General features: G+C 44.3%; 1 protein-coding gene across 3 annotated transcripts in view; it reads left to right on the top strand.

Annotated features, from left to right (window-relative positions):
• Nucleotides 1-242: 242 nt before the first annotated feature.
• LOC148019445 (5'-adenylylsulfate reductase 1, chloroplastic-like) overlaps nucleotides 243-24906 on the top strand; it is a 45797-nt gene continuing 21133 nt past the window's right edge. Inside the window, exons 1-9 of one of the 3 annotated variants that reach the window (XM_087661080.1) lie at nucleotides 243-459; nucleotides 716-835; nucleotides 940-1060; nucleotides 1275-1623; nucleotides 4230-4367; nucleotides 4442-4558; nucleotides 4640-4828; nucleotides 5157-5213; nucleotides 23035-23112. In XM_087661080.1, coding sequence (XP_087517206.1) covers nucleotides 396-459; nucleotides 716-835; nucleotides 940-1060; nucleotides 1275-1623; nucleotides 4230-4367; nucleotides 4442-4558; nucleotides 4640-4828; nucleotides 5157-5213; nucleotides 23035-23082 — 1203 coding nt within the window. In that variant the 5' untranslated portion in view covers nucleotides 243-395 and the 3' untranslated portion in view covers nucleotides 23083-23112. Of the gene's footprint in view, nucleotides 460-715; nucleotides 836-939; nucleotides 1061-1274; nucleotides 1624-4229; nucleotides 4368-4441; nucleotides 4559-4639; nucleotides 4829-5156; nucleotides 5214-23034; nucleotides 23113-24906 lie in introns of those variants that run through there. The other 2 variants (XM_087661079.1, XM_087661078.1) reach the window with 2 other exon arrangements.

The raw sequence follows: 24906 nt of genomic DNA, 5'->3' as shown, positions 1-24906 counted from the left end.
ACCTACATCATGGCGACATGAAATGCCAATTTTATAACTAAAATACTGAAAAAAAATCTACCTATACAAATTCCAGCCACTACAAATACACCAAAATACCAATATTGTGAGTAGTGTTAGGGCATCTTTGCGGGGACCCAAAGGAATTACCACTCATAGGCAGAAGTCATTTGTTGGCACTGTGGCACGGCCATGATGTTGATGTTCGCTATCATCCAATGTGCTCATTCTCTTTATTGAATTGAATTTTTGATTCTCGAGAGAGAGAGAGACAGACACACACACACACACACACACACACACACACACACACACAACGAAGCTCCATCGAAGGCGGAAAAACACAGAAGCAGACGATCCGACTCACCGTCCTGAGCGAGGTGCTTCGTGCGCGTATGGCTGCCGCAAGCATCCATGGAGTTCTCTCTCCTTCTCTTCAGTCCCTTCCTTCGGACAAAGGTAGGAGCCGTGTCTGTGTGCGCACCTGGGAAAGATAACAAAAAAATGCAGACTGAAAGTTCTTGACCATGGTTCTGGACAGGATTTTTGTGTCCGTGCGTGCGTGTGCATGTCTGTTTGTATGGCCTTTTAATAACACAGAAAAAGCTTTGAGCTGCCTACCTCGGGATAGGTAGCAAGCAACGTACTGACTGGATTCCCACAACAGCAAGGCTACGTGTTAATGATGATCACGTTTTGGCTTATTCTGCCCCAGGAGCGTATGTTGGCCTTCGGCGTCTCCAAATTTGCAAGCTTGGCACTCCTACGCGCCAGGTTCTAAGACAGACATGGAAAAGAGAGAGCTTTCACATTTCAGCAGCCATTGCAACACCAGGTACTTGAGGACGTTGTGCTACATTTTTGGTCTTGATGAATAACACATGGTTTCATTCTCTCTTGGTTCCTTCCTGTTCATTTTCATGAAAATCGGCCTTACAGAGCTGGTTGTGGAAGGGGTTGATTACGAAGGTCTAGCAAGGCAGCTGGTAGATGCATCTCCTCTGGAAATCATGGACCGGGCCCTAACCATGTTTGGGCCCGATATTTCCATTGCTTTCAGGTGACTGATCACCTTCATATTGGAATCTAGGAATAGTTTTCCATTGTCCGATCTTTTCAAACTCTTGCACTTAGAACTGTTTGGAAGGCATAAGATAATCCAATATCAAATCCCAACTGCAATAAGGACATTGTCAAACTATTGCAAGGGAATTGACCTTCTACCCTGACCGTGTGCTCTGTTTTCTGGTGGGAATGTTGATGTGCTTATATAGTGGAGCAGAGGACGTGGCTTTGATAGAATATGCCAAACTGACAGGCAAACCTTTCCGAGTTTTCAGCCTTGACACCGGTAGACTCAACCCTGAAACATACCGGCTTTTTGCGGAAGTAGAGAAACACTATGGTATCAGAATTGAATATATGTTTCCTGATGCATCTGAGGTTGAGGGCCTGGTAAGATCCAAAGGGCTGTTTTCTTTCTATGAGGATGGTCACCAAGAATGCTGCAGAATTCGCAAAGTACGGCCCTTGAGACGGGCTCTTAAGGCCTTGAAGGCATGGATAACTGGTCAGAGACGTGATCAGTCACCTGGTACTCGTGCCAACATTCCAATTGTACAGGTTCTACTCTTTCCATACACACTTGCCATCTTAGAATCTTTCAGCAGCTGGAACAAGTCATGTACTTATAGTTCCTAGATTTTTGCTCAAGTTGGCTTTTGAAAATCCGTTTTTCTGCATAGTTACACATTGTGCTGTGGCTGTGGGAGGTTTGTTCGATGTTTCCTCATGTCCCAATGTCAAGATGTTGGTGTCTAAACTTTTCAGTACTACTTTTAGATTTAAGTAGTGATTTTCCTTCACAAACACACGTTTAGCTCTACAAAACATTGATTTGCAAAGCTAGGGGTATATACACCTTGTCTTAGAATGTTTCAGCAGCTGGAACAAGTCATGTACTGATAGTTCCTAGATTTTTCCATTTTTCTGCATGCTTACATGGTGTGCCGTGGCTGTAGGAGGTGGTTTCCACGTTTCCTCACATCCTAGTGTCAAGATGTTGGTGACTAGACTTTTCAGAACTAATTTCAGATTTAGGTAGCGGTTTTTCTGCACAAATACGTGTTTTGCTCTATGAGACACATTGACCTGCAAAGCTAGGGGGTGTAAATGCCACAAAGAGGTTATCACTATGTGAGGCTGTTCATTTTTCAAAATAACAAGGAGGTTATCACTGTGTGAGCTTGTTTTGCTTTTAAAGGTATGGTTTTGACCTTGTTCATGGGGCATAGAAAGATGGCAAGGTTGAAATGCAGAAATTTGAGACGCAAGTGCTAAGACCTATAGTGACTTGGCAGAGGCTTGTGATTCTTATTATGTGGGTGGCAGCATGGAAAGGCGTACAAACAAAAATTGACAAATAGATATGACCATGGATAACGAAGGAGTGGGTGATCAAGCCAGCACCAAGGGACCTCGAAAAGACATCGATGTTGATGTTGATTGTAGCAATCCTTGACCATAGAGCAGAAATAGCTGAATCCCAATGTTTGTCATGAACTAGCTCTCAATAAGCATATCACACCATGGGTGCCCCGGCTTCAGTTAGATTGCCAAAGTGCCCATGTGAGAATAGACTAGGAGCAAAGACTGCTTTTTGTTCATAATGAATCTGAAAGGCAAATTGGGCCTTGGATCTTAATTTGTGAGACTTAGTTGATTTTGAAGAAAGCCGATCTCAAGGTCGAGGATAAGACCTTGCATCAACTTGACTATGGCTATGACATTTGTGCTCTTCCAAGAACGAACTACCTCATATAAGAACCAACAATGGTCAGGATGGGGTTCCTGCCTTTGAATAAGTTTGCGCAAGCCTTGGGAATCCAAGACATGTTGCATTAAATTAGACCAAGTGGTAAAGTTAGACTTGTTAAAGTGAGTCTTATCCATAAACGCATGCTTGATTGATGCGGAGGGACGGTTCGCTAGATGAGGAGGGTGATAGGTGGGAGGCATAGGATAGAAATGGGGGTAACTAGGTGCTACATGAATCATCAAAGTACTTGGCATGGTGAATCTAGAGGTGTAACTCAAAGCAGGCGATTGACTAGTATGTGGTCCTGATGTCGAAATGATGTAGGTTGGCTCTCTTGGTATTGACATATTGGCAAACTGTGCAAAACACTTTGGAGATGGGAGAGTTGGGTGGGGCTTGAGATGCATGGGTGGGATATCCTTATGCATAGGTCTCCATGGATGGTTGGGTTGGAGGATAAAACCCCACCACTAGTTTAGCGCTAGCTCTTGGATGTGTAAGAGTAGAGGACCTAAAGGGATAGGATGTGCCTATATTTGAAGTTTCCCTTGGTGTGGTGCGTGATTGGATAAGTGGAATGGTGAAAGGTGATGTGAATAATGGTGTAAATGTAGATGTGGAAGCAACTAGAGAAAAGGGTGGGATGGGTGTGATTTGAAATTGTGGGGAAGATGTAGAGGGAGTGATTTTATTAAATTGTTCTTGATAATTTATGGTGGAAATTGAAATGTAGATTATGATGGAAATGAAGATGAGACACCAACATCAGATGGACTATGAGAAGCAACTTTCAACAGAAGGATAGATGGAAGAAGTACTTGATTTTTAAAATATCCACCTCTAGGTGTACAACAATCGGTCCTCTTTTGGACTGATTCCATAGTCAACAAATTGGAGTCTACCTTCCTTATAACCAGTTCCAGAATCTTGCATAGATGTAGAAGCAAAATAAGAAAAAGAAGGGTCAGAAGTAGAAACTTGTGTGCCTTGCACTAAGCGGATGTATTAGGTTGGAAGAATGGAACATACTCTAGATCTCTTTCTTCTACAGGGACCCCATCCCTAATGGAGGCTTCTTCAATCCTGCAACATCTTCAGATTTGTGCACAACACTTGAATGGAAAGTGTCATATTTACCTTCAATGGCTCGCTAGGCTCGATACACTAGAATTCACTTGTGCACTATTACCGTCATGTCTTGCAGCAATGTAAGGTTTTAGGCTGCTATTATGTGTCAGAGTTGTTCGCATGACCATTTAATGATTTTTGACTATAGCGTTTTAATTGTCTGAGCAATGATAATTTTGGAGAATGCTTTGCTGATAAAGTCAAGTTAGTGAGATGGATCTCATTTGTCTTTGTGAGATGAATAGTATAGGTTTTTTAATTTGTTTTTTCCCAATGGGTGCAGATAGATCCATCTTTTGAAGGCCTAGATGGTGGAGTGGGCAGTCTAGTAAAATGGAATCCCCTTGCCGATATCCAAGGAAATGATGTATGGAATTTCTTGCGGACTATGAATGTTCCCGTTAATGCCCTACATTCTCAGGTATGCAATGATAAGCTCAAAAAGTTATGTATGCAGTTTTCTTAAACATTGAGCTAAGGGTGCTAACTGCCCAGGGTTATGTTTCAATCGGCTGTGAACCATGCACGAGGCCTGTATTACCTGGCCAGCATGAACGTGAAGGACGATGGTGGTGGGAAGATGCCAAGGCAAAGGAGTGTGGCTTGCATAAGGTTGTGTTACATAGATCGTCTTAATTACCTGCATTTTTGCCTCTAATTTTAATCTTATGTGTGCTTATGGCTTTGATTCAGGGCAATATAGAGAATGTTCAAGATGGTAGTAACAGTTCTGATACTGCTAAAAGTACTATATCAGATTTATTCCTGAATAAAAATGTGGTCTCCTTTAGCAAGGAGGAGATTGAGAAGCTTGCCAAGTCAGAAAGAAGGGACAGCTCATGGATTGTGGTTTTGTATGCACCATGGTGCCCTTTCTGCCAAGTGAGTATTAAACTTCATATCAATTGTTTGGATCTGAATTAACAGGATGTGTAAAGCCTTATTGCATGCTTCCTTGGCCTTATGACTCTACCTTTATGTGCAGCTGCAATTTCAGGATGCTGAACTAGTGTCCTTTTCTTACTTTAGAATTTATCTTAAAGTTACAATGGTTGTTGATTGTTTACTTCATTACCATTGTTCCTGTTTGTAATCTTAGCATTGGTCAGCTTACTTTGGCACCTAGGATCTGTGAATCTACATAGGAGTTGGTTATTTTAGTTACAATGGTAGGAACTCTCAGTAAACCTGGCTTCTTGATGGTTTTTAGGCTATGGAGGAATCTTATAATGCACTATCAGAGGAACTTTCCGGTTCTGCAGTTCGGGTATCTCTCTCTCTCTCTCTCTCTCTCTCTCTCCCCCCCCCCCCCCCCCTTCTGCGCCTGCGGCCCCCCTGGAGTGCCCAGGCGGCTGAAAAGATACTCATTTTTATTTTGCAGAGGAATTGCTATATTGGAGCACTTTATTTTTAGTGTTAGATAAAGGGAATCCAAGTAAAAATTTTAATCCAAATAGGAAGAATAATTACAATGGTGGCTAGACCTTTCATTTTTAGGAAATAGGATTGGGTAACCCGTAATTATTCTGTCTAGCCGGCCATATTGGTCTTTCAAGCTGTGAACTTTATTTCTAAACTAAATCACAATTCTTGTCTCCCACCCCCTTGTCTCCTTCTTTAGTTTGGGTGTGTATATAGAAGGTAGTGTGTCTTTTGGTGTGCTCATGAGAGTAACGATACTCTTGTTTCTCCCTTGTCCAAATTCGGAGTTCATCCTCTCCTTTCTCCCCTCTTTTTGTGTGTGTGTTTACAGGAGATGCTCAATACCCCAATCACCATTGGACATTTAATAGCCCAATTGATGGTGATACTAAATACCCACAAATACATGTCCAACATATCTTTGTACAACTTTTGCCAATTTCACTCACTATTCGCTTGGGCTACTTAGGTCGTCACCATGACTTAACTGCCTTGCACTTCACATGTGCACAACTTAATAACGCAAAAGCTAAGCATTAAAAATGTGCATCCTCATGACAGCAATAGTCATGTCCCACATGCAATCAAATATCAAGGGGCAATATATAGTACCCTCCCTAAAGGTTCAACCATGAAGTGAACATGCAAGATGGGTAATTAGACGTGAGATCTAATGCTAGATCAAAAGGATGGATCCAAGGTATTACACAAAGAAAAAAAAAACGAAGGCCTCATAGACTTTCTTTTAAAAACAACTAATAAACTCTCTCCATGCTAGAGTGTTGAGCATAATAAAATCCCAAGAAGATGAAGTTTTGAATTGCAGTTTCTCCTACTACTTCCAATATCCCTTGCCAATGAAGATGAAGCTCCAGATAATATTTATCTCCTGCTACTTCCTTAGCATAAGCTTTTAACCAAGCCTTTGTCATGATCCACATCATGGTATAAGCACAACTACCAAGTTGCTAGTCTCTTTCAAAGCCTGTACTATTGGCTCTCTCAGCAAGTCTCTCTGGAATTTTGTTCATGATGAGCATGTTAAAATAATGCTAGTCCCATACCAATTACAGTTGGGACAATTGATAATTAATCATTTTTCAAAAATTAAATTATGAAAAGTAATTAATTAAACTTGGAAATCACATTTGAAAGTTGCTAAGTGGCAAAACAAGCTACCACTCGTTAAATTATCCATGCAAGGTTGAGAGAGGGCTGTTGGGGCCAGTTGAGGGTCATTGCAATTAGTTAGTGCATTGTGGCAGAGAGAGAGAGAGAGAGAGAGAGAGAGAGAGAGAGAGAGAGAGAGGGGAGGAGTGTTTCTACAGTAGGCGGCATCAATTTGTGTATTCCCAGCCAGCCAAAGGGGCTTCTACAGTAGACGTTTACTCCCAAGAGGTGACTAGCATCAAGCAACTTTAGTTTGGGGAAAGTGAAACCATTTGGGGCCTATCAATCAGCAACCGATAGCATTTTTGTTGTTCGAGAGTAGCGCGGTAGTTGGTATAGGCACTTTTTGGCGATAGAATTGGAAAAATTCTTTCTACAGCTTTCTCTCTCGTTCTTTGACATCTCTTCACAATTAGCCATTTCTAGCTTTGGGTGAGGAGCAATCAAAGAAATTGTTGCTGAAACCTGAATTTACAGCAAAAATAATGGTTTCCATAGCTACCTCGGGATATGTGCCCAACTATTGAAGTCCTAGGTGTTGAGAAACCCTTCACCCTTTACCCGCAGTTTGCGTTTTTGCGTTTCTGCGTTTTGCGTTTAGGGTTTGCAGCCCCTAAAAGGGGCGCCATCCTAGACTGATTGTGCCTATTTATAGGCCATTCTCTCATTCATTCCTCATGGCTGATTCATTCAGTCCGCCACCTCTTCTCTCTAGTCTCTCCACTACCCTCACACCCCTTCAGGAGGACATTGTGGTTCGTGGTTTGTGGCTGTCTTCATCATCTTCCTTGTGTTATGGCACCCTTGTTCCCTTGTATCACATTCACTCCAAGATTCGGAACTTCATCATTCCATTCATCAGAGTTTCTTCTCTCTTCTCTTCTCTTCTCCATGTTTGCCGAGTTCACTTTGTGTTCCTCCTCACAAACCCTACTGTCTCGTTGGTACGTCATCTTTTGACATCAGGTACTCGATGTAACAACTGAAGGCATTAATTTGCAGCCCAGGGGTAGCCCTTTCTCAAATTATTGTGGCCTGCATACAAGAGATTGAAGACCCAAACTGAGTTGGATTGTTGTACAAAAAAGGGCAACTAGTATCCAAGAAGTATTGCTTATTTATGAAAGCCATTGTATTGAAGATTGAAGGAGGTTAGCCGACATCTTAGTGTACTTCAATCTTACAGCAATACAAGAAAAAGAAATACTGCAAGGGACACTGGTTGTTGGGGCCAATCCAGTGTTGGTTGTCAAAGACTAAGTGGTATCTTTAAGCAATTGTTGACAGAATGACATGAGAAGTTGTTAGGTTAATGCTTAGTCTGCCCACATACACACCCATACTCATAGTGAACAATGAACAACAAGAGATGAGAGAGTATTGGAATGTCACATCCACTGTGAGAATTGAATGTAAGTACAATCTCTAAGATACTAGAGTGTCACACTCGAAGTGGGTGTTTACATGGGGAGAAAACGCTTCCCTAGCTAGAAGGTTTAAATTACTTGTGGATAAGGGAGCATTCACACGAGAACAATGAAGGAGCATGATAAGTGTAACAAATTTTCTAGATTGAATGATTTGAATTTATATAGGGAATGATAGATCAATCCCCAAATGGTAGAAAGCCTAAAGTCTTGTGGAAGGGTTCAAACTTTTCTTGAAAGGGCTTTAGTAAATGCATTTGTCAAATTATCATATGTAGAGACATAAACCTCTCTTTGATGTAATGATAGTGCACCTCAATGTGCTTAGTGTGAGCATAAAATACTAGGTTCCTTGCAATTGCTATGGCATTTTAACTGTCAATATAGATAGGAGTGGGTTAGATATTCCAATGTAGTTGTAAATATTGCCATGGATTTAGTCTCACTGGCAGATGTGGCCACTGTAGAGATTGCCTCTTGGTTCGGCAAGAGATGTATGAGTCACCAAGCATGAAACAATTACCACTAGTGGACACTTGCATGTCAAAACAACTTGCCTAATCACTCTTTGTGAATGCATTCAAGCAATGAGAAGTATCTCTAGGGTAGAAAGATCCAATGATTGTGTCATGAGGACATGTATTTTTGAAACCTCACTTAACATGTGGATTAATTTCTAATCACATGATTAAGTAAATGTTGCACATGTGAGGTGCAACTGGGGTTAAAGTAAATTTATGAGCTCGGGACTCGAAGAAAGCACGGGATGTCAAAGGAAAAAGTTGTTATTGTGAGAGTGCGCAACGGAAGAAGAATACGAACACAGAGGAGGAAAGAGAGAAAGCAGGGAATGAAGGAAGAAAATCTGCACTGACTGAAATGAATACTGAATACACTGAAATGGACTGATCAGTCCCTGCACGCAGCCCAAAGCGTCAGTGAGGGCACCAGATCAGGCTGATGATGACGGCAGCACCGAAGACGGAGGAAGATGACGGAGTCGGAGTGTGCACCTGCCAAAGAAGGAGGGAAGATGATAATACAACTGACTGCCAAGTGGGAAATGGCTATAAATAGCCAAAAAACCCAAAAACTGGCCGACCTGAAATTTGAGGCCATAAATATGTCCGACCAGCATTTAATGCTGATCCGACCAGCATTTAATGCTGGTAAAAATGCCAAGAATGCTCAGAAAAATCCCGGAAAAGGTGGACAATGTCCGGCAGGTGAGGCAGGCTGAAGAATGCAGAAACTGCCCCGGGAAATGCACATAAAATCCCGACTGGAGGAGAAAATGCACTGAAATGCAATAAACTGAGTGCTCTAGAATGAGCTACCTCCTCCGTCAAAACAAGTGATAGACAAGTCAGAGCTCCTAAAGTCCTCATCTGACTCAGACTGAGGCTCACAGGCAGGAGATGACAAGGCATGACAAACATGACTGCTAACACCCCCTCTCAGATCCTGGATGTGGCAGAAGGCCAAGGGAGAAACGGATCCTGGGGTGGCAAGAGGAATGCCAAGGTCGATGAAGTCCGTCGATGTAGACTGCTGCTGAATGAACTCCTCACGATCCTGGGAATCCCCCTCTAAAACACTAGGGGCCAGGGAATCCACAGCCGCATCACCGAGATCGTCCCCCTCTAAAAGGGATGGGGGGTACGAGGGAACCACCGGAGGAGAAGGTGGGGGATGGGAAGAAACCTGTGGAATAGAAGGTGCACAAGTGGGAACGGGTGTAGCAATAGACTGCCTCGGAGGACCCTGCATCAAAGAAGGGGAATGGAGCCTGTAAAGCCCGCTCTCCTGCCAACCTGTAGATAAGACAGCTCCTGTAAAAGAATCCTCAATAACAACGGCATGCTCGGTGAAGATCACTCGTGTGCCAAGCCTCGTAAGACCATAAACTGAGAGGAGGGGAAGGCCCAAATCTGGAACATGTAGGGCCTGTGAAAAGGAGCTCGAAGGTCGGTCGGTAAACAAAGGCAATGTGCCAACACCACTAATAGGCATCGATAAAATGTCACCAACAGTGACTGAACCCTCTGATGGACGGAGATCCTGTAACAAATCACCTCGGGGAGTCATATGACTCGAAGCACCACTGTCCACTAACCAAGGCTGCGCAGAAGACACTGCAGCCACGGAAGAAGGATCCTCCTCTAAAGCATGGATATGAAGGAACACTGACTCATGGGTAACAACTGGTGTAGAGGTAGAAGAAGGCTCCGATGTAGATCCATCCTTCGCTCCCGGACGAAGGTGAGGGTACTTCTTCCAACATTTCTCCTCTGGATGTGTCCCTTTCCCACAGTGTGGGCACTTCGGTCTCTCTGAATCTGAGTCAGAGCCTGAAGAACTGTCCTTCTTCTTAGCCTTTGACTTCGTCTTCTTCTTCTGTCCTCCCGAACCTGCAACAAAGGCTCTAGTGGAGTCGGATCCACTAGCACTGACCTCTCTGAGTCGCTCGTCATGCTCCAAGACAAGCGGGGATAGCTCCTCCCATAGAAGCTTCTCACGGGTCCTCGATGTAAGAAGGCTGGTGTAGAAGACATCAAACCGAGGCGATGGCAGTTGAGTCAAAAGAATCATAGCCATGTCTTCAGAAGATATCGTCCGACCGAGGGATGCAAGCTCATCCCTCATATCCTGTAATCTGTTGATGTGGTCCTTCATGGAAGGACTATCATCAATAGCGAGCATCCGCAACTTCTTTTCAAGAGATATCCGGTGGGCAAACGTCTTCTATCGATAGAGAGACGCAAGCTTTCTCCACACGTCTGCTGCAGTCTTCAACCTGTGAACATGAACAAGGACAGAATCGTGCAAACTCAGAAAGAGGAAAGATCTGGCTCTAGAATTAAGCCGATCCCATAAGGCTGCACGATCCATAGATGTCCCATCTGTGGGATCCACCTTAGGCCGGGGAATAGGAACAGAAACAAGCTCCCAAAGATCGAAGGAGTCCAAGATACACTCCACCTTGCAGGACCATAGAGAAAAGTTGGAGCCATCCAACCGGTCCTCTTTGGGCAGCTGAGGAAGTACGGGTACCTGTACAGGGGGTACCAAAGGCTGCATCTTCGGCCCACTGGAAGGGGCTCGCCGAGATACATGAATAGAAGGGGGACGGGAAAGAGGAATAGACTCCGGACGACGGTCCTCATGATAGAAATCACGCCTCCGTTCAGATGAGTGTCGAGACAAAAGCTCGTCATCTAAGTCATCAAAGCCCGTAAACTGATGAAAAGACATCTTCCAATCTGCAAAACACCAAACACCAAAGAAAACTGTGCCGAAGCCGAAGTAGGACCAGCAGTCTGGTCACCAACCACCAAAACACAGGCTGTGATAGCCTACAAACACATGGAGCTGCAAAACGCAAGGATATCTGATGAAGATCACCAGAACAGAAGCCGCCAGCACCAAAACGCAGCCTGGGAGTGGGTCGCCAGCAGGAGATGTGTCAGAGATCATAGCCTGTTTCAGGCAGGCAGCAGCAGGCAGCAGCTGCACAGTCGGACTGTGCAGTTGGACTGCCACGTGGCAGTCCGACTGCCTGCAGCTGATTTTTATCAGGCTGCGCCTTATTTTGGCGCCCCATCCTAGGCAGATTTTCGCCTATTTATTGCTGACGTTTTCAGCAGTCTGGCATTCATTCTCTGTCGCAGATTACAGACCGGTGCCGTGCAGATCTCTGTCTCTGTTCGCAGATTTCTGACAGCAGACAGTGCAGACTGCAGCAGACTTCGAGGTGGACAGCAGGTCGCATCGTCGAGGTGGAGACACGCAGTCCAGCGCACTGCGCCCGTGTATATCTTTGTATTCAGCATTCTTTATACAGAAGATCTTCAGTGTACACTGTCTCTTTCTCTCCCTTCTCTCTCTGCGTTCTCTCTCTCTCAGTCCTACGCTTCCGCACCGCTGCACTCTGACATGGTATCAGAGCAGTGTTTGAGGGCTGACTGAGCGCAGAATCAACCTGAAGAGGAGTTTTCCATCGCGACACAAATTTGCGTTTTTTTGCGTTTAAGGGCAGACAGGAGGGCTGCGCCTTGGAACAAGGCTGAAACGAGTGTGGGCGCACAGGAAAGGAGTACAGGTGGTGGATTTGCTGCTGTTTACTGCTGTTTGTCGCGGAGAAAGTTTGAGTTTTCAACCTAAAAGTGCAGGTTTTGCTTTTTCATCGCCTCCGGCGGGTGAAGGAGCTTCGGGACGCTGAAGAGCCTTAGCAGGCTGAGTCTACTCAGTCAGAGGGGGCTGCTTTTGCGTTTGAGAAGGCATTGCAGGTAAAGATGTCTACAGAGATGGACTTGGAGTTCCAGGCGATTATGGACCGGAAGGTGCCTGTCCTACCGGCTCTTCCTACAGATCAGAAGCTCGACGGCGACAACTACCGCATTTGGCGCGTTATGATGTTGGCCATTCTGGAGTCCTATGATTTGGCGGAGTTGGTACAGGAAGATATTGACCGGCCCTCGGTAAGAGATGAGTCCAAACTCTCTTCCGATGCTCGTACGGAGTTGGCCAGGGCCCAGTCTCATTGGGACAAACTGAATGCCAGGATTCGATCCTTTCTCTTTCTATCATGCACTACAGCCGTGATCGCTCACATCGAGCACTTGACGGTGGCTCGTGAGATATGGCTGGAGCTTGATCAAATGTACAATCGGATGACCCTGATGAAGAGGGTTTCTTTGGAGGTTCAGATGCGGACCTTGTCCGTCAATAAGTCTTCTTCGCTAAGGGAACACATTAACAAGCTAAGGCAGCTACAGATACAGGTTCAGAATGCGGGGAAGCCGATCTCCTCCGAAGACATGGCGATTACACTCTTGTCCCAGTTGCCGCCACGATTCGGTACATTTTACTCTGCCCTTATTGCTTCAGGGCGCGAGTCTACTCTTCGATGGGAGGAGTTGGTTCCTATGGTCTTGGACCAAGAGGAACAGTTAAAGGGACAGAATGCTTCCAAGACGGAGGCGTTGACAGGTCAAGCCTCTCAGAAGAAGGGGAAGGACCAAAAGAAGAAGAAGGGGGATAACAAGTCCAAGAAGGACAAGGAGAAGGACAAGGACAAAGACTCCACATGCCATATTTGTGGAAAGACTGGCCATTGGAAGAAGGATTGCCTTGACAAAGACTCGAAGGACACCAAGAAGAAGGACACCAAGGATTCTGGAGCGGTGGCTGCACCCTCATCAGCTGCATTTCTACATTTAGTTGTCATTGAGGACGCTTCTCCGAATGCTTCTGATGCTGCGATGGCGGCTTCCCAATCTCGAGAGTGGATTATTGATAGTGGTGCCTCACGGCACATGACTCCTTCATCAGATGGTGTTGCCCAGCTGCGACCTTCGCGTGGGCAGGTTCTCATTGGAGACAGCTCTTCAGTTTCTATTGCAGGTCGGGGTAAGATGCAGCTTATTCCGGATGGACGAGGTGGCACCCATACTTCAGAGGTTTTGCATGTACCAGGATTGGGGTACCATCTCCTTTCAGTCCATAAGATTTGTTCCCTTGGTCTTCTGGTGGAGTTTGACAGTTCTACAGTGCGAGTCCTTGATCGTGAGTCGAGGAAGGTTCTATCATGTGGATATGAGGAGAACGGCATTTACAAACTGAAGTCTTCCACTGCCCTCTCTACTCTTCTTCTTACCTCACAGTCACAGTCTGAATTATGGCATGCTAGGTTTGGTCACCTGAACTATGACTATCTTCGGAAGGCGTCACGGGGACAGCTTATTCGAGGGTTGCCGGATATAGTGGTGAGCCAGCAGCCATGTGTCTCCTGCATAAAGGGGAAGCAGCATAGGGATGCCATTCCCCACACCGCTTCGCGGCGGTCTACTTCACCGATGGAGTTAGTATCTACGGATCTATGTGGCCCTATGAAGAATGAGTCCCTGCGTGGGAGCTCGTACTTCATGCTGATCGTGGATGACTATAGCAGGATGACATGGGCCTACTTTTTGGCACTAAAATCAGAAGCTTTCTCGCACTTCAAGGATTGGCTTCTCTTTGAGGAGAACCGATCAGGCCGGAAGTTGAAGACCTTGCGATCCGACAAGGGAGGTGAATTTGTCTCTAATGAATTTGCTCGGTTTTGTGCAGATAGAGGAGTTCACCAGGAGTTTGCCAATACGAATACTCCACAAGAAAATGGTATTCTCGAACGGAAGAACCGCAGTGTGATCGAGATGGCGCGCACCATGATGGAGCACCGACAGACCCCCCAGGTTCTGTGGGCTGAGGCTGTGGCTACTGCAGTCCACATCCTTAATCGATCTCCTACTTCGGCCGTGGAAGGGATGACTCCATTTGAGGCGTATTTTGGGTCGAAGCCAGATGTTTCTTACTTTCGGGTCTTTGGGTGTGATGCCTATGTTCACATTCCCAAAGGTCACCGTGACAAATTCGAAGCGGCTTCCCGCAAACAGGTATTTGTTGGCTACAGCTCCCAGTCCCAAGGCTACCGACTCTATGATCCCGTCAAGCGGGATGTATATACTAGCCGTGATGTGCGGTTTGTGGAGGTTCCGGCTTCTTCAACGGGGGAGGAGCATCCCGTTCTTGGAGATCCAGGGGAGAGTTTGGCTCCTTCTACAGTTCCACTGGAGCCTGTGCCGTTTGATTATGATTCTGTTTCTGACACAGAGTCTACTGTTCCACCGGATCCTTCTGAGGAGTTACCACCGGTGGACATTCCAGAGTCTTCTACTGATGGAGAACGACGAGGGGAGGTTCGGCCTCCTCCTCGCTGGGCCCGTGACACACTCCGTGATTCAGGGATCGAGGGGGTTCCTGAGGAGTGGGGACCGCAGGATGGTCCGCGGCGGTCACGGAGGCACCAGGCGCATTCTTCGGAGCTTGTTTGCTCCAATTATTGTTTGATGTCCCGAGTTATGCAGGATCGAGAGCCCACCTCCGTGAAGGAGGCTTTACAGTCCGCCCCATGGAAGAAAGCTATGGAAGCTGAGTTGGAGGCTATTGAGAGGAATGGCACTTGGTTACTTGTGCCATGCCCCCCGAAGAAGAAGGTGATTGGAGTCAAGTGGGTCTTCAAGACCAAATATCTCAGTGATGGTACTTTGGATAAGCACAAGGCTCGCCTTGTTGCTAAGGGTTTTGCCCAGCGCCCAGGGATTGACTGTCATGACACCTTTGCCCCTACAGCTCGTATGGCAACCATTAGAGCTGTTCTTGCTTTGGCTGGCCATAGGAGATGGCCTGTTTATCAGCTGGATGTGAAGTCGGCCTTCCTGAATGGTGATTTGAAGGAGGAGATCTACGTTGAGCAGCCTCCTGGCTTTGGTTCTTCCGATGGGAAAGTCTACAGGTTGAAGAAGGCCCTGTATGGTCTCAAGCAGGCCCCGCGAGCTTGGAACGAGAAGATTGATTCGTTTCTCCAGACTCAGTTGGGATATCGGCGGTCCAAGGCCGATCCGCAGCTGTATGTTCACACTTCCGAGGATGGTTGTATGCTGTTTGTATTATATGTTGATGATTTGATTGTCACAGGTGATGATGCACAGCAGGTCCAGGAGACAAAGTCAGCTTTACATCGGACGTTCGAGATGACGGATTTGGGGCTACTCCATTTCTTTTTAGGACATGAGATTTTTCAGTCTCAGAGGGGGATCTTTCTCTCCCAACAGAGATATGTACAGGAGCTCTTGGTGTCTTTTGAGATGGATGATTGTCGGGCCCTCTCTACTCCTATGGATCCGAACTGGAAGGCCACTTCCCACTCAGCTTCTCCTTTGGCGGATGCTTCCCGCTATCGACAGTTGATAGGGTCTTTGATTTGGCTTCTCAACACCAGGGTTGATCTATGTTTTGCTGTTGGGCTCTTGGCAGGGTTCATGAGTGAACCTAAGACGGTGCATTGGCAGGCTGCTCAGAGGATACTTCGGTATCTGAGGGGGACGTCTGATTTGGGGATTCATTACCCCGCAGGGACAGATGGGTCAGATCTTGTACTTGCAGGTTGGAGCGACTCGGATTGGGCCGGTGACGTGGACCACAGGCGGTCTACAACAGGTTACTGCTTTACTTTGGGTGCAGGTGTTATTTCTTGGAGTAGCAAGAAGCAGCCCACGGTAGCCCTTTCGTCTACTGAGGCGGAGTATCGGGCCGCGTCTTCCACTACATGCGAGGTTGTGTGGCTTCGGAGACTGTTGGAGGAGCTTGGGTGCGCCCAGACTCGTCCTACATTGCTGCGATGTGACAATGAGAGTTGCATTGCCTTGGCGAGGAATCCTGTTTTTCATGCCCGGACGAAGCACATTGAGATCCAGTACCACTTCATCCGAGAAAAGCTTTTGGATGAGACCATCACTGTGGAGTATTGCAAGACGGAGGATAATCTTGCGGATTTGTTTACGAAGGCGCTTCCTCAGGCTCTACTTCGGCAACATTCCAGATCCCTCAGGCTTCTGCCCTGTCCAGGCTCTGAGAGGGGGTGTCAGAGATCATAGCCTGTTTCAGGCAGGCAGCAGCAGGCAGCAGCTGCACAGTCCAGCTGCACAGTCGGACTGTGCAGTCGGACTGCCACGTGGCAGTCCGACTGCCTGCAGCTGATTTTTATCAGGCTGCGCCTTATTTTGGCGCCCCATCCTAGGCAGATTTTCGCCTATTTATTGCTGACGTTTTCAGCAGTCTGGCATTCATTCTCTGTCGCAGATTACAGACCGGTGCCGTGCAGATCTCTGTCTCTGTTCGCAGATTTCTGACAGCAGACAGTGCAGACTGCAGCAGACTTCGAGGTGGACAGCAGGTCGCATCGTCGAGGTGGAGACACGCAGTCCAGCGCACTGCGCCCGTGTATATCTTTGTATTTAGCATTCTTTATACAGCAGATCTTCAGTGTACACTGTCTCTTTCTCTCCCTTCTCTCTCTGCGTTCTCTCTCTCTCAGTCCTACGCTTCCGCACCGCTGCACTCTGACAAGATGAGCCACCAGGAGTGGAAACGACCACCAGATCTGCAAAACGCAGCCCGATGATGTGTCGCCCAGCTGAAGGAGGGGCCGCCTGATGGTAAACGCAAGCAGGAGGGATCGTTTGATGACGTGGCAGCCTCGGGAGTAGTCGTCTGCAGCAAACGCAAGAAGAATGGCCACCTGGTGGGGCCGCTTGGGCAGTTGGAGATGAGGCGACAACAGCAGAAGAGGGGTGAGGTATCTCTCCACAAGGTTAGGTCCTCCGTGCTCTCAGTCAGGCGATGATACCATGTGAGAGTGCGCAACGGAAGAAGAACACGAACACAGAGGAGGAGAGAGAGAAAGCAGGGAATGAAGGAAGAAAATCTGCACTGACTGAAATGAATGCTGAATACACTGAAATGGACTGATCAGTCCTTGCACGCAGCCCAAAGCGTCAGTGAGGGCACCAGATCAGGCTGATGATGACGGCAGCACCGAAGACGGAGGAAGATGACGGAGTCGGAGTGTGCACCTGCCAAAGAAGGAGGGAAGATGATAATACAACTGACTGCCAAGTGGGAAATGGCTATAAATAGCCAAAAAACCCAAAAACTGGCCGACCTGAAATTTGAGGCCATAAATATGTCCGACCAGCATTTAATGCTGATCCGACCAGCATTTAATGCTGGTAAAAATGCCAGGAATGCTCAGAAAAATCCCGGAAAAGGTGGACAATGTCCGGCAGGTGAGGCAGGCTGAAGAATGCAGAAACTGCCCCGGGAAATGCACATAAAATCCCGACTGGAGGAGAAAATGCACTGAAATGCAATAAACTGAGTGCTCTAGAATGAGCTACCTCCTCTGTCAAAACAAGTGATAGACAAGTCAGAGCTCCTAAAGTCCTCATCTGATTCAGACTGAGGCTCACAGGCAGGAGATGACAAGGCATGACAAACATGACTGCTAACAGTTATAAGTTATGCCGCACAGGTACTTGGTGGTATTTGGTGCTAGTTGTTGGCCTAGGTCATCCATTTGGCCATAAGTGTCAGTTGGTGACATTAGAGAAGTGGTGTTTAATGGTACCTAACGCCAATCTAATGGTCAAAGATGGCGCAGAGACACTCGAGAGTAGAAGTTGCCTAGCCAATTCAATTATTGGCTAGTCAGATTATTTTTCAGGTCACCAAAATAATTATTAGATTAATTTTCAGTATTCTAAGGCTGAAAATTAATATTTAATTATGAAAAATGCTGAAAAAACCATTTGGAAAGGTTATTGTTTGCTGCTGTAATTAAGTTGTAATCAGGGATTTACCACCCTATCCGAGGAGGAAGGCTGGTTTTAGATTGAGTACCTTTAAGATAGTGAAAGACATGCTTTATTGCTTGCCAACACTTAGTGCGAGGGTTGTGCATGAAGTGTGTCGACTAAGAAACCCCAAACTGAATATCCAATTGTGTATTACACAAGTGCAATAAATATCCCATAGCTTGCTGATAGAGAGAAGCATCAAATGGATCTATGGTATCTTCAAGTGTAAACTTGTGGCCTATCTCAATTGCAATCATAGAGTAACTATGAAACATGTTTCGGTAGCGTTGAAACGCAAAATGCTTGCATGGCTGAAACGCTTCATTGAAACATGAAATGCCTAGAGTGAAACGGATGACTGAAAGATGATTTTAAATGGAAAAGCTATTGCCATTTTCATCCAAGGATAAGAAGTCTTTAAAGCATGCAAACATATCCAGTTTGTGCTTCAATGCATATACCCAACAATGACGGGTCATAATATCATCAATGAAGGTCACTAAATACAAATATCCCTCGTTGGAGTTGATCGCATGGGTCCATAAACATCACTATGCACAAGCTATAATTTTTGATCAACATGCATAGATCAACTTTTGAGAAACAAGGCACAATGCATTATGCAAAGTATGCAACTCTCATATACATTATGAGTAGGTGCTTTCAAGGGGAGGGATCAAACACCAGATGACATGAATCTGTAGTGCTTCCTTTGATGCTTTTTTCTCATACAGATGAGTTTATAAAGCCCATTGTACAATATGCCTATGACAATGAGAGCATCCCTATCACTACAATTATAGACACACTACATCCATCCATATGGAAGTTAACCATAGAACCAATATATGCAATTGTTAAAATCAAATTTTTCTTTGTGCCTAGTGTATACAAGACCTTTTGAAGTATGATGGCAAACCCATTTATTGCAATGGTGGAAATTTGTCATATGCCCTTGATTGCATATGAACTTGTCAGCACATACTATTGATCCCCTCTTTTTTGTACGTGCATATGATACAAACGAGTCACAAAAGAAGGCAATATGCTTGGAAGCAATGCTATCAAAATACTATATATTCTTATTTTCAGCCTCACATAGATACTGAGCATGCAATGAAGGATCATAGGAACAATGCACAACAAATGCATAAGATTTTTTGATGTCCAAACTAGCCAATGTGCTTTTGCATTTGTCAAAATTGTTGATATTTTAGTAATTGCTTTACCCAATTACTTCATTTTTTCCTATTAATCCCTTTTGCATTCCTCAATGACATGCCACTTTTTTTTGCAATACGTTTATCCTTTGTTTTTTTTAACCTCATCCTTCATACTTTGAGAGTTTGAAGAAGGCCTTGATTTTTCTTTGCCCTTAGAGTAAGTTTATTGCTATTATTTTCCCTTGTTTTTGTGGCTGGCTGCAAATGCAAACTTGTGATGCCTTGCTGAATTCTCTTGTGCCTTCTAAGTGCCTTCTTGATTTGAATTGGTGCCAATGTGTGTATTAAGTGATCTTGTGCCTTTGTTTGCTTCTGCTTGCGGGATGAAGTCTGTGATGGGGCGTGGCGGGTCATGAGCTCTTTTGGGGGACCGTACTGTCACACTTGGTATTAGAGCTGTCCTCATGGGTGGTGTGTGCAACCTCTCTTGTCGGAGACCATGTGATAAGGTGTCATGTGCCTGTGCCTAAGAAATATTGTGTTGTGAGGTTGAGTGAAAGGATTGTGTATACCTAGGGAAGGCGTGTTCTTGATGATTACTTTGCTCTTGAGTATGATGGGATGGATTTGGTGAAAAAGTAGGAACATTTGAAGGGTAATGGAGTGCAGCTGTGTCCAAAATCTTTGTGTGAACTTGAAAAAAAGGCTATGGGGTTTGAAAGGAGACAAGAGGATTTGAAGTGGAAGCTTTGTGCCTTGAATGATTGATGGTTGGGTTGAGAAAATGATTGAAGGGGGTGATGCCTTGGACTGGGAGAATGAGTTGAGACATGGGATTGCAATGTATTTTGATGCCAATATCACAATGGATGCTATGTTGAGGGTGCCTCTCTTATGTGCTAAGGTTGATATGAGAAAATCATGTTCTTCAGCGGTGAATACCAAGCCCGTGTCTATTGCAAGTGGGAAAAATATTGTGGGAAAACCTTGTGTTCCTTCTTCAAGTGCCAAAGTGGTCAAGTGTAGATCAAGTGCGAGTCAAGTAATGATGCCATTGAGGTAGCCGGTGCCTAATTGAGCTAGGGAGCCAATTTTGAGATCGATTGATGATTTGGATGTGGAATTGGGTTCAAGTGATAATAAATCGAGTTTGGATGATGAAGATAGTGTTGAGGAGTAAAGGGTTGAAAGGTGGAACCGGTGAGCCTTTTAGAAATAAGGGTGTAGAAAATAGAGGTTGAAGAGAAGAAGAAAAGAGAGAGAAGAAATAAATCACACAACAAATGAGTCTAAAGCCAAGTCTTTATATTACTCTTAAAAGCAACAGTGTGTGATCAATCCAATTCTTGTTGAGACAACTAATTAGCTTAAAATTAATTGCCCAACATAACCTCGACCTTGAATAAGAAAAGATTGGAATCTTGTTGTACATAAGCCTATGTAATAGATAAAATACAGGTACATGAATCTTGATATGAGAAGGTCAATTCCATCATACAAAAGCAATATCAATTGATAGAAATGGATAAAGATCAAAACCTTGAGGACAGTAGTCTTGTCTTGAGCTTGGCCGCAACTTGTTTTCTCTCTAACTTTCACATTCGAACTTTGAAAATGGTTATCTAGGTACTCAAGTTGAACGAAACAGTTTGGTCTATAAGCCAACATGGGTAGAATTGTGTGGAAAATGTCACTTTTCATAAGACGCATTACTTTTTTGGCTTGGATGACTTACAATACTCAAGATAACTCCTTGCACTTTTTTTGATCAACCCAAAATTCTCATTAAGTTAATAGAACTTAATAATGGGTATTCAGACTATTTTGAAGACCAGTTCTGAATCTAAAAAACCTGTTCGCATCTTGCTTAAATATTTCATAAGCAGATATCTAAAATGCTTGTATAGATGCCTTGCCCTTCCTTTTGCTTCATTGAACAATGTAGCCACACAACATCCACCCGCTTCAAACCTGCACATCTTGCGGCATGTGCCAACCTATGCATCCTTTGGGGTAAAAAGCCATCTCGTCTTCACCCAGAGTATCATGTCCATAATTATACTATTGCTAAGTTCATAAGCCCAAATCACGGTCATCCTCAACTCCACAAAACCAATAGATCGAGGATCAAATGGTAGCAATAGCACATCAAATCTTTGTAGCATTCCAGAACGTGTAAATCCACATGGATCGTATGGCATCAATGTAGCATCCCACATCCCTTTGACTAGTAGAAACTTACTTGGTTTTGGTTTGTCAAACATATCCACTTTTGTCCCAACATCATATATAGAAAAGCATACATCCAATGTACCTTGTCATCATGCATAGGAAAATATATGCTCCTAGTTTCAAAGCTCCATAAATATGCATCCTCCATGATAGATATATCTTGGCTAACATGTCTATAGCTGAAACGAGTAGAAGTGGTAATGCCCTCTTGATAACATGTGCATTCATCTCATCATCAACATCTTCGAAAGCATCCAATTCTTCTTCATCTTGAGTCCCTATATCATCTACATGCATTGCCAGTGTAGAATTCGCATTTCCAGGCATTGTTTCATCCTTATCTAATGCATTATTTGCATCCACTATTTCTGTTGTATTTGCCTTCTCGGTCGAAGCATCCTCAGTAGAGACTTTCACAGTAACACTAGTGGCTAGCCGATCCGCATCATCAAATACAGCCTATATATCATGTACTTGTGTTTAAGAGTTTGATCAAAGCTCTTTCAGGTTGCACCATATGCCCATTGTATGTCTTGAACATGCTCCTTGATTTCGCATATTGTAATCCGATCAGAGTATTTTATCATATATTTTATCATATGCCCATTGTATGTCTCGAACATGCTCCTTGATTTCGCACATTGTAATGCGATCAAAGTATTTTATCATATGTTTTGGTGGAACACCATAAAAATCCATCTACATGCAATAGGTTTTGCGATAGTTAGAGAAGATTTCTTGCCCGTCAAATTGACCCAATTCATTGACAACTGCATGAAGTGCCTTTATTGCTTCTTTGTTTTCCATGATTTCTTGATATACTTGCATCCCATCTACATCTAAGTAGAAATCCATATTTAAACCCTCACTCATAGTTGCAATTGCTGTGATTGCAAATACATAGTAAAAGTCTGAATCGATTGCTTCATCTCGTCACTTGCTCTTGCAACCTTCCGACAACCTTCATGTTGGATTCACCAAATGTTGGGGAGTAAAGGGTTGGAAGCCGGAACCACGGAGGTTTCAAAAATAAGGGTGCAGAGAATGGAGGTTGAAGAGAAGAAGAAATAAATCACACACTGAATGAGTCTGAAGCCAAGCCTCTGTATTACTATTAAGAACAACAATGTTCAATCGATCTAACTCTTGTTGAGATAAATGATAAACTCAAAATCAATCGCCCAACATAAACCTTGACCCTAAATAAGAAAATATCTGAATCTTGTTGTGCATAAGCCTATGCAATAGACAGAAGCATCAAATCTCAATACAAGTGCATGAATTTTGATATGGAAATGTCAATCGCATCACCTAGAAGCAATATCAATTGATAGAAATGGATAAAGATCAAAACCCTGAGGACAACAGTCTTTTCTTGAGCTTGTCTGCAACTTGTTTTCTCTCTAACTTTCACATTTGATATGGTCATCTAGGTACTCAATCAAATGAAACAGGTCCGGTCTATAAGCCAACATGGGTAGAATTGCAAAAATCGTCCTAGAATAGTCGAAAATGCCATTTTTCATAAAACATGTCTCTTTTTTGTATTTTTAGGGTAGGACACCTTGTAATAGTTAATATAACTCCTGGCATGTGTTTTGATTCACCCAAAATTCTCATTAAATTAATACAACTTAATAATGGATATTTAGACTATTTCTGAGACTAGTTTTGAACCTAGAAAACTTATTTGTTTTTAATTAAATCTTCCATAAGCAGATATCTTAAATGCTTGTATACATGTCTCTCTCTTGCTTTTCCTTCATTGAACATGTAGCCACATGACAATGGGTTGAAACTTGAGTGTCTAAGTGATGTTTGATATCGTAAGGGCTCTTGCAAGTATAGTTAGTTAAGACAAAGGCTTTGTTGGATGAGAAGAGTGACTTCGAGTCTAATGACATGTCGAGTGATGGCTTGAGTTCTAAAGATGGGTTGATAACAAGTCCAAAGATTCAGGTGTGGAGAGGAGCAGTCTGTGGGCTCAACTTAGGAATGTGATGGGCATTTTTGAACAAGGAGTGAGGTAGAGACCTAATGCGGGTGCTAAGGCAAAGTGTATGCCAAGTGGGAAATCAAGTGCAAATTTGATGTTAAATATGATTTGGGTGCGTAATGGGGCAAAGGGAGCCACTCAAATGCGAGTCAACGGATGCGATATCAAATGGGAACCAAGTGTCTAGTGGGAAATTGAGTGTAGCCAAGGTGTTGAGTCAAAATCAAGTGCATGCAATGGCTAGGGGAGTCAAAGCAAAAACCAAAGTGAAACGAGTGATGCGACCAAGAATGAAACTTGTGGTGAGACCAGGCATGAAATCAAGTGTAGCCAAGGTGGCAAGTTCAAGTAAAGTGCATGTGGCAGCTAAGGGAGTTGAAGGGAAAACTAAATTGGAACTTGTGATGTGAGCAAGGATGGACCTTGTGGTGAGACGAAGTATGGAACCTGTGCGTTGTGTATGACAGCGTGTTGATTGGGGATGGGGATGAGGTGAGTGATGCTGAGTCCCTCTTTTTGGTACTGACGAGTTTGGGTAGTCCGAGTGGCCCTATGTGTTGGAGAGGATCGAAGCGGAGAGTTTTGGTGTGGAGAATGGCATGTGTTTGTCTAGTCTAGTGAGCTTATTGGGATCATGTGTTGATACCTATGCCAAGGAACCTAAAAAGGTTGCTATGCCTCATGTGATAGAATGGAGTGGGACAGTGTATGATGGATTGGGAGTAAGGGAGTGCTCGTTTGGCCCAATGAGCTTTGATGAATTGGGATCAGCTATGCTTTTGTTGATGTTGTGGCCTATAAGCCTTGTGATCAGAATGGAGTGGTGATGTGGTAGGGGAAGACTCCTTAAGCAGGGAGTATAAACGAATGGCCTCTTGTGATCATCATGAGAGACTCCTTAAGTTAGGAGTACAAAGGAAGGCCATGAGTGGTGAAGTGTGCGTGAAAATTTTTCTTGAGCCATGAATATAAATGAATGGCCAGTTGTACGAATCATTGTGGGGAAGACTCCTTGAGCTAGGAGTATAAAGAATGGCCATGAATGCTAAAGTGTGTGTGGAAGACTCCTTGTGCAGGGGGTATAAATGACTTGCCATTTGTGTGGATCATTGTGGGGAAGACTCCTTTATCTGGGAGCTGTGAGCAGTAAAGTGTGTGCGGAAGACTCCTTGAGCTGGGAGTATAAATGAATGTTTGTGGAATGGAGAACTCCTTGAGTTGGGAGTTTAAACGGATGGTCGAGTGTGTGGGAAATGAGATGGAGAACTTTTTGAGCCAAGAGTATAAATGAATGGTTGGGTGCAATGAG

This window comes from Lygodium microphyllum, chromosome 20 (assembly GCF_053477565.2).
Source record: "Lygodium microphyllum isolate KBCC chromosome 20, Lygodium_microphyllum_v1.1.10, whole genome shotgun sequence".
In the NCBI taxonomy this organism is placed as follows: Eukaryota; Viridiplantae; Streptophyta; class Polypodiopsida; order Schizaeales; family Lygodiaceae; genus Lygodium; species Lygodium microphyllum.
This window is presented reverse-complemented; position numbering and strand designations above follow the sequence as displayed.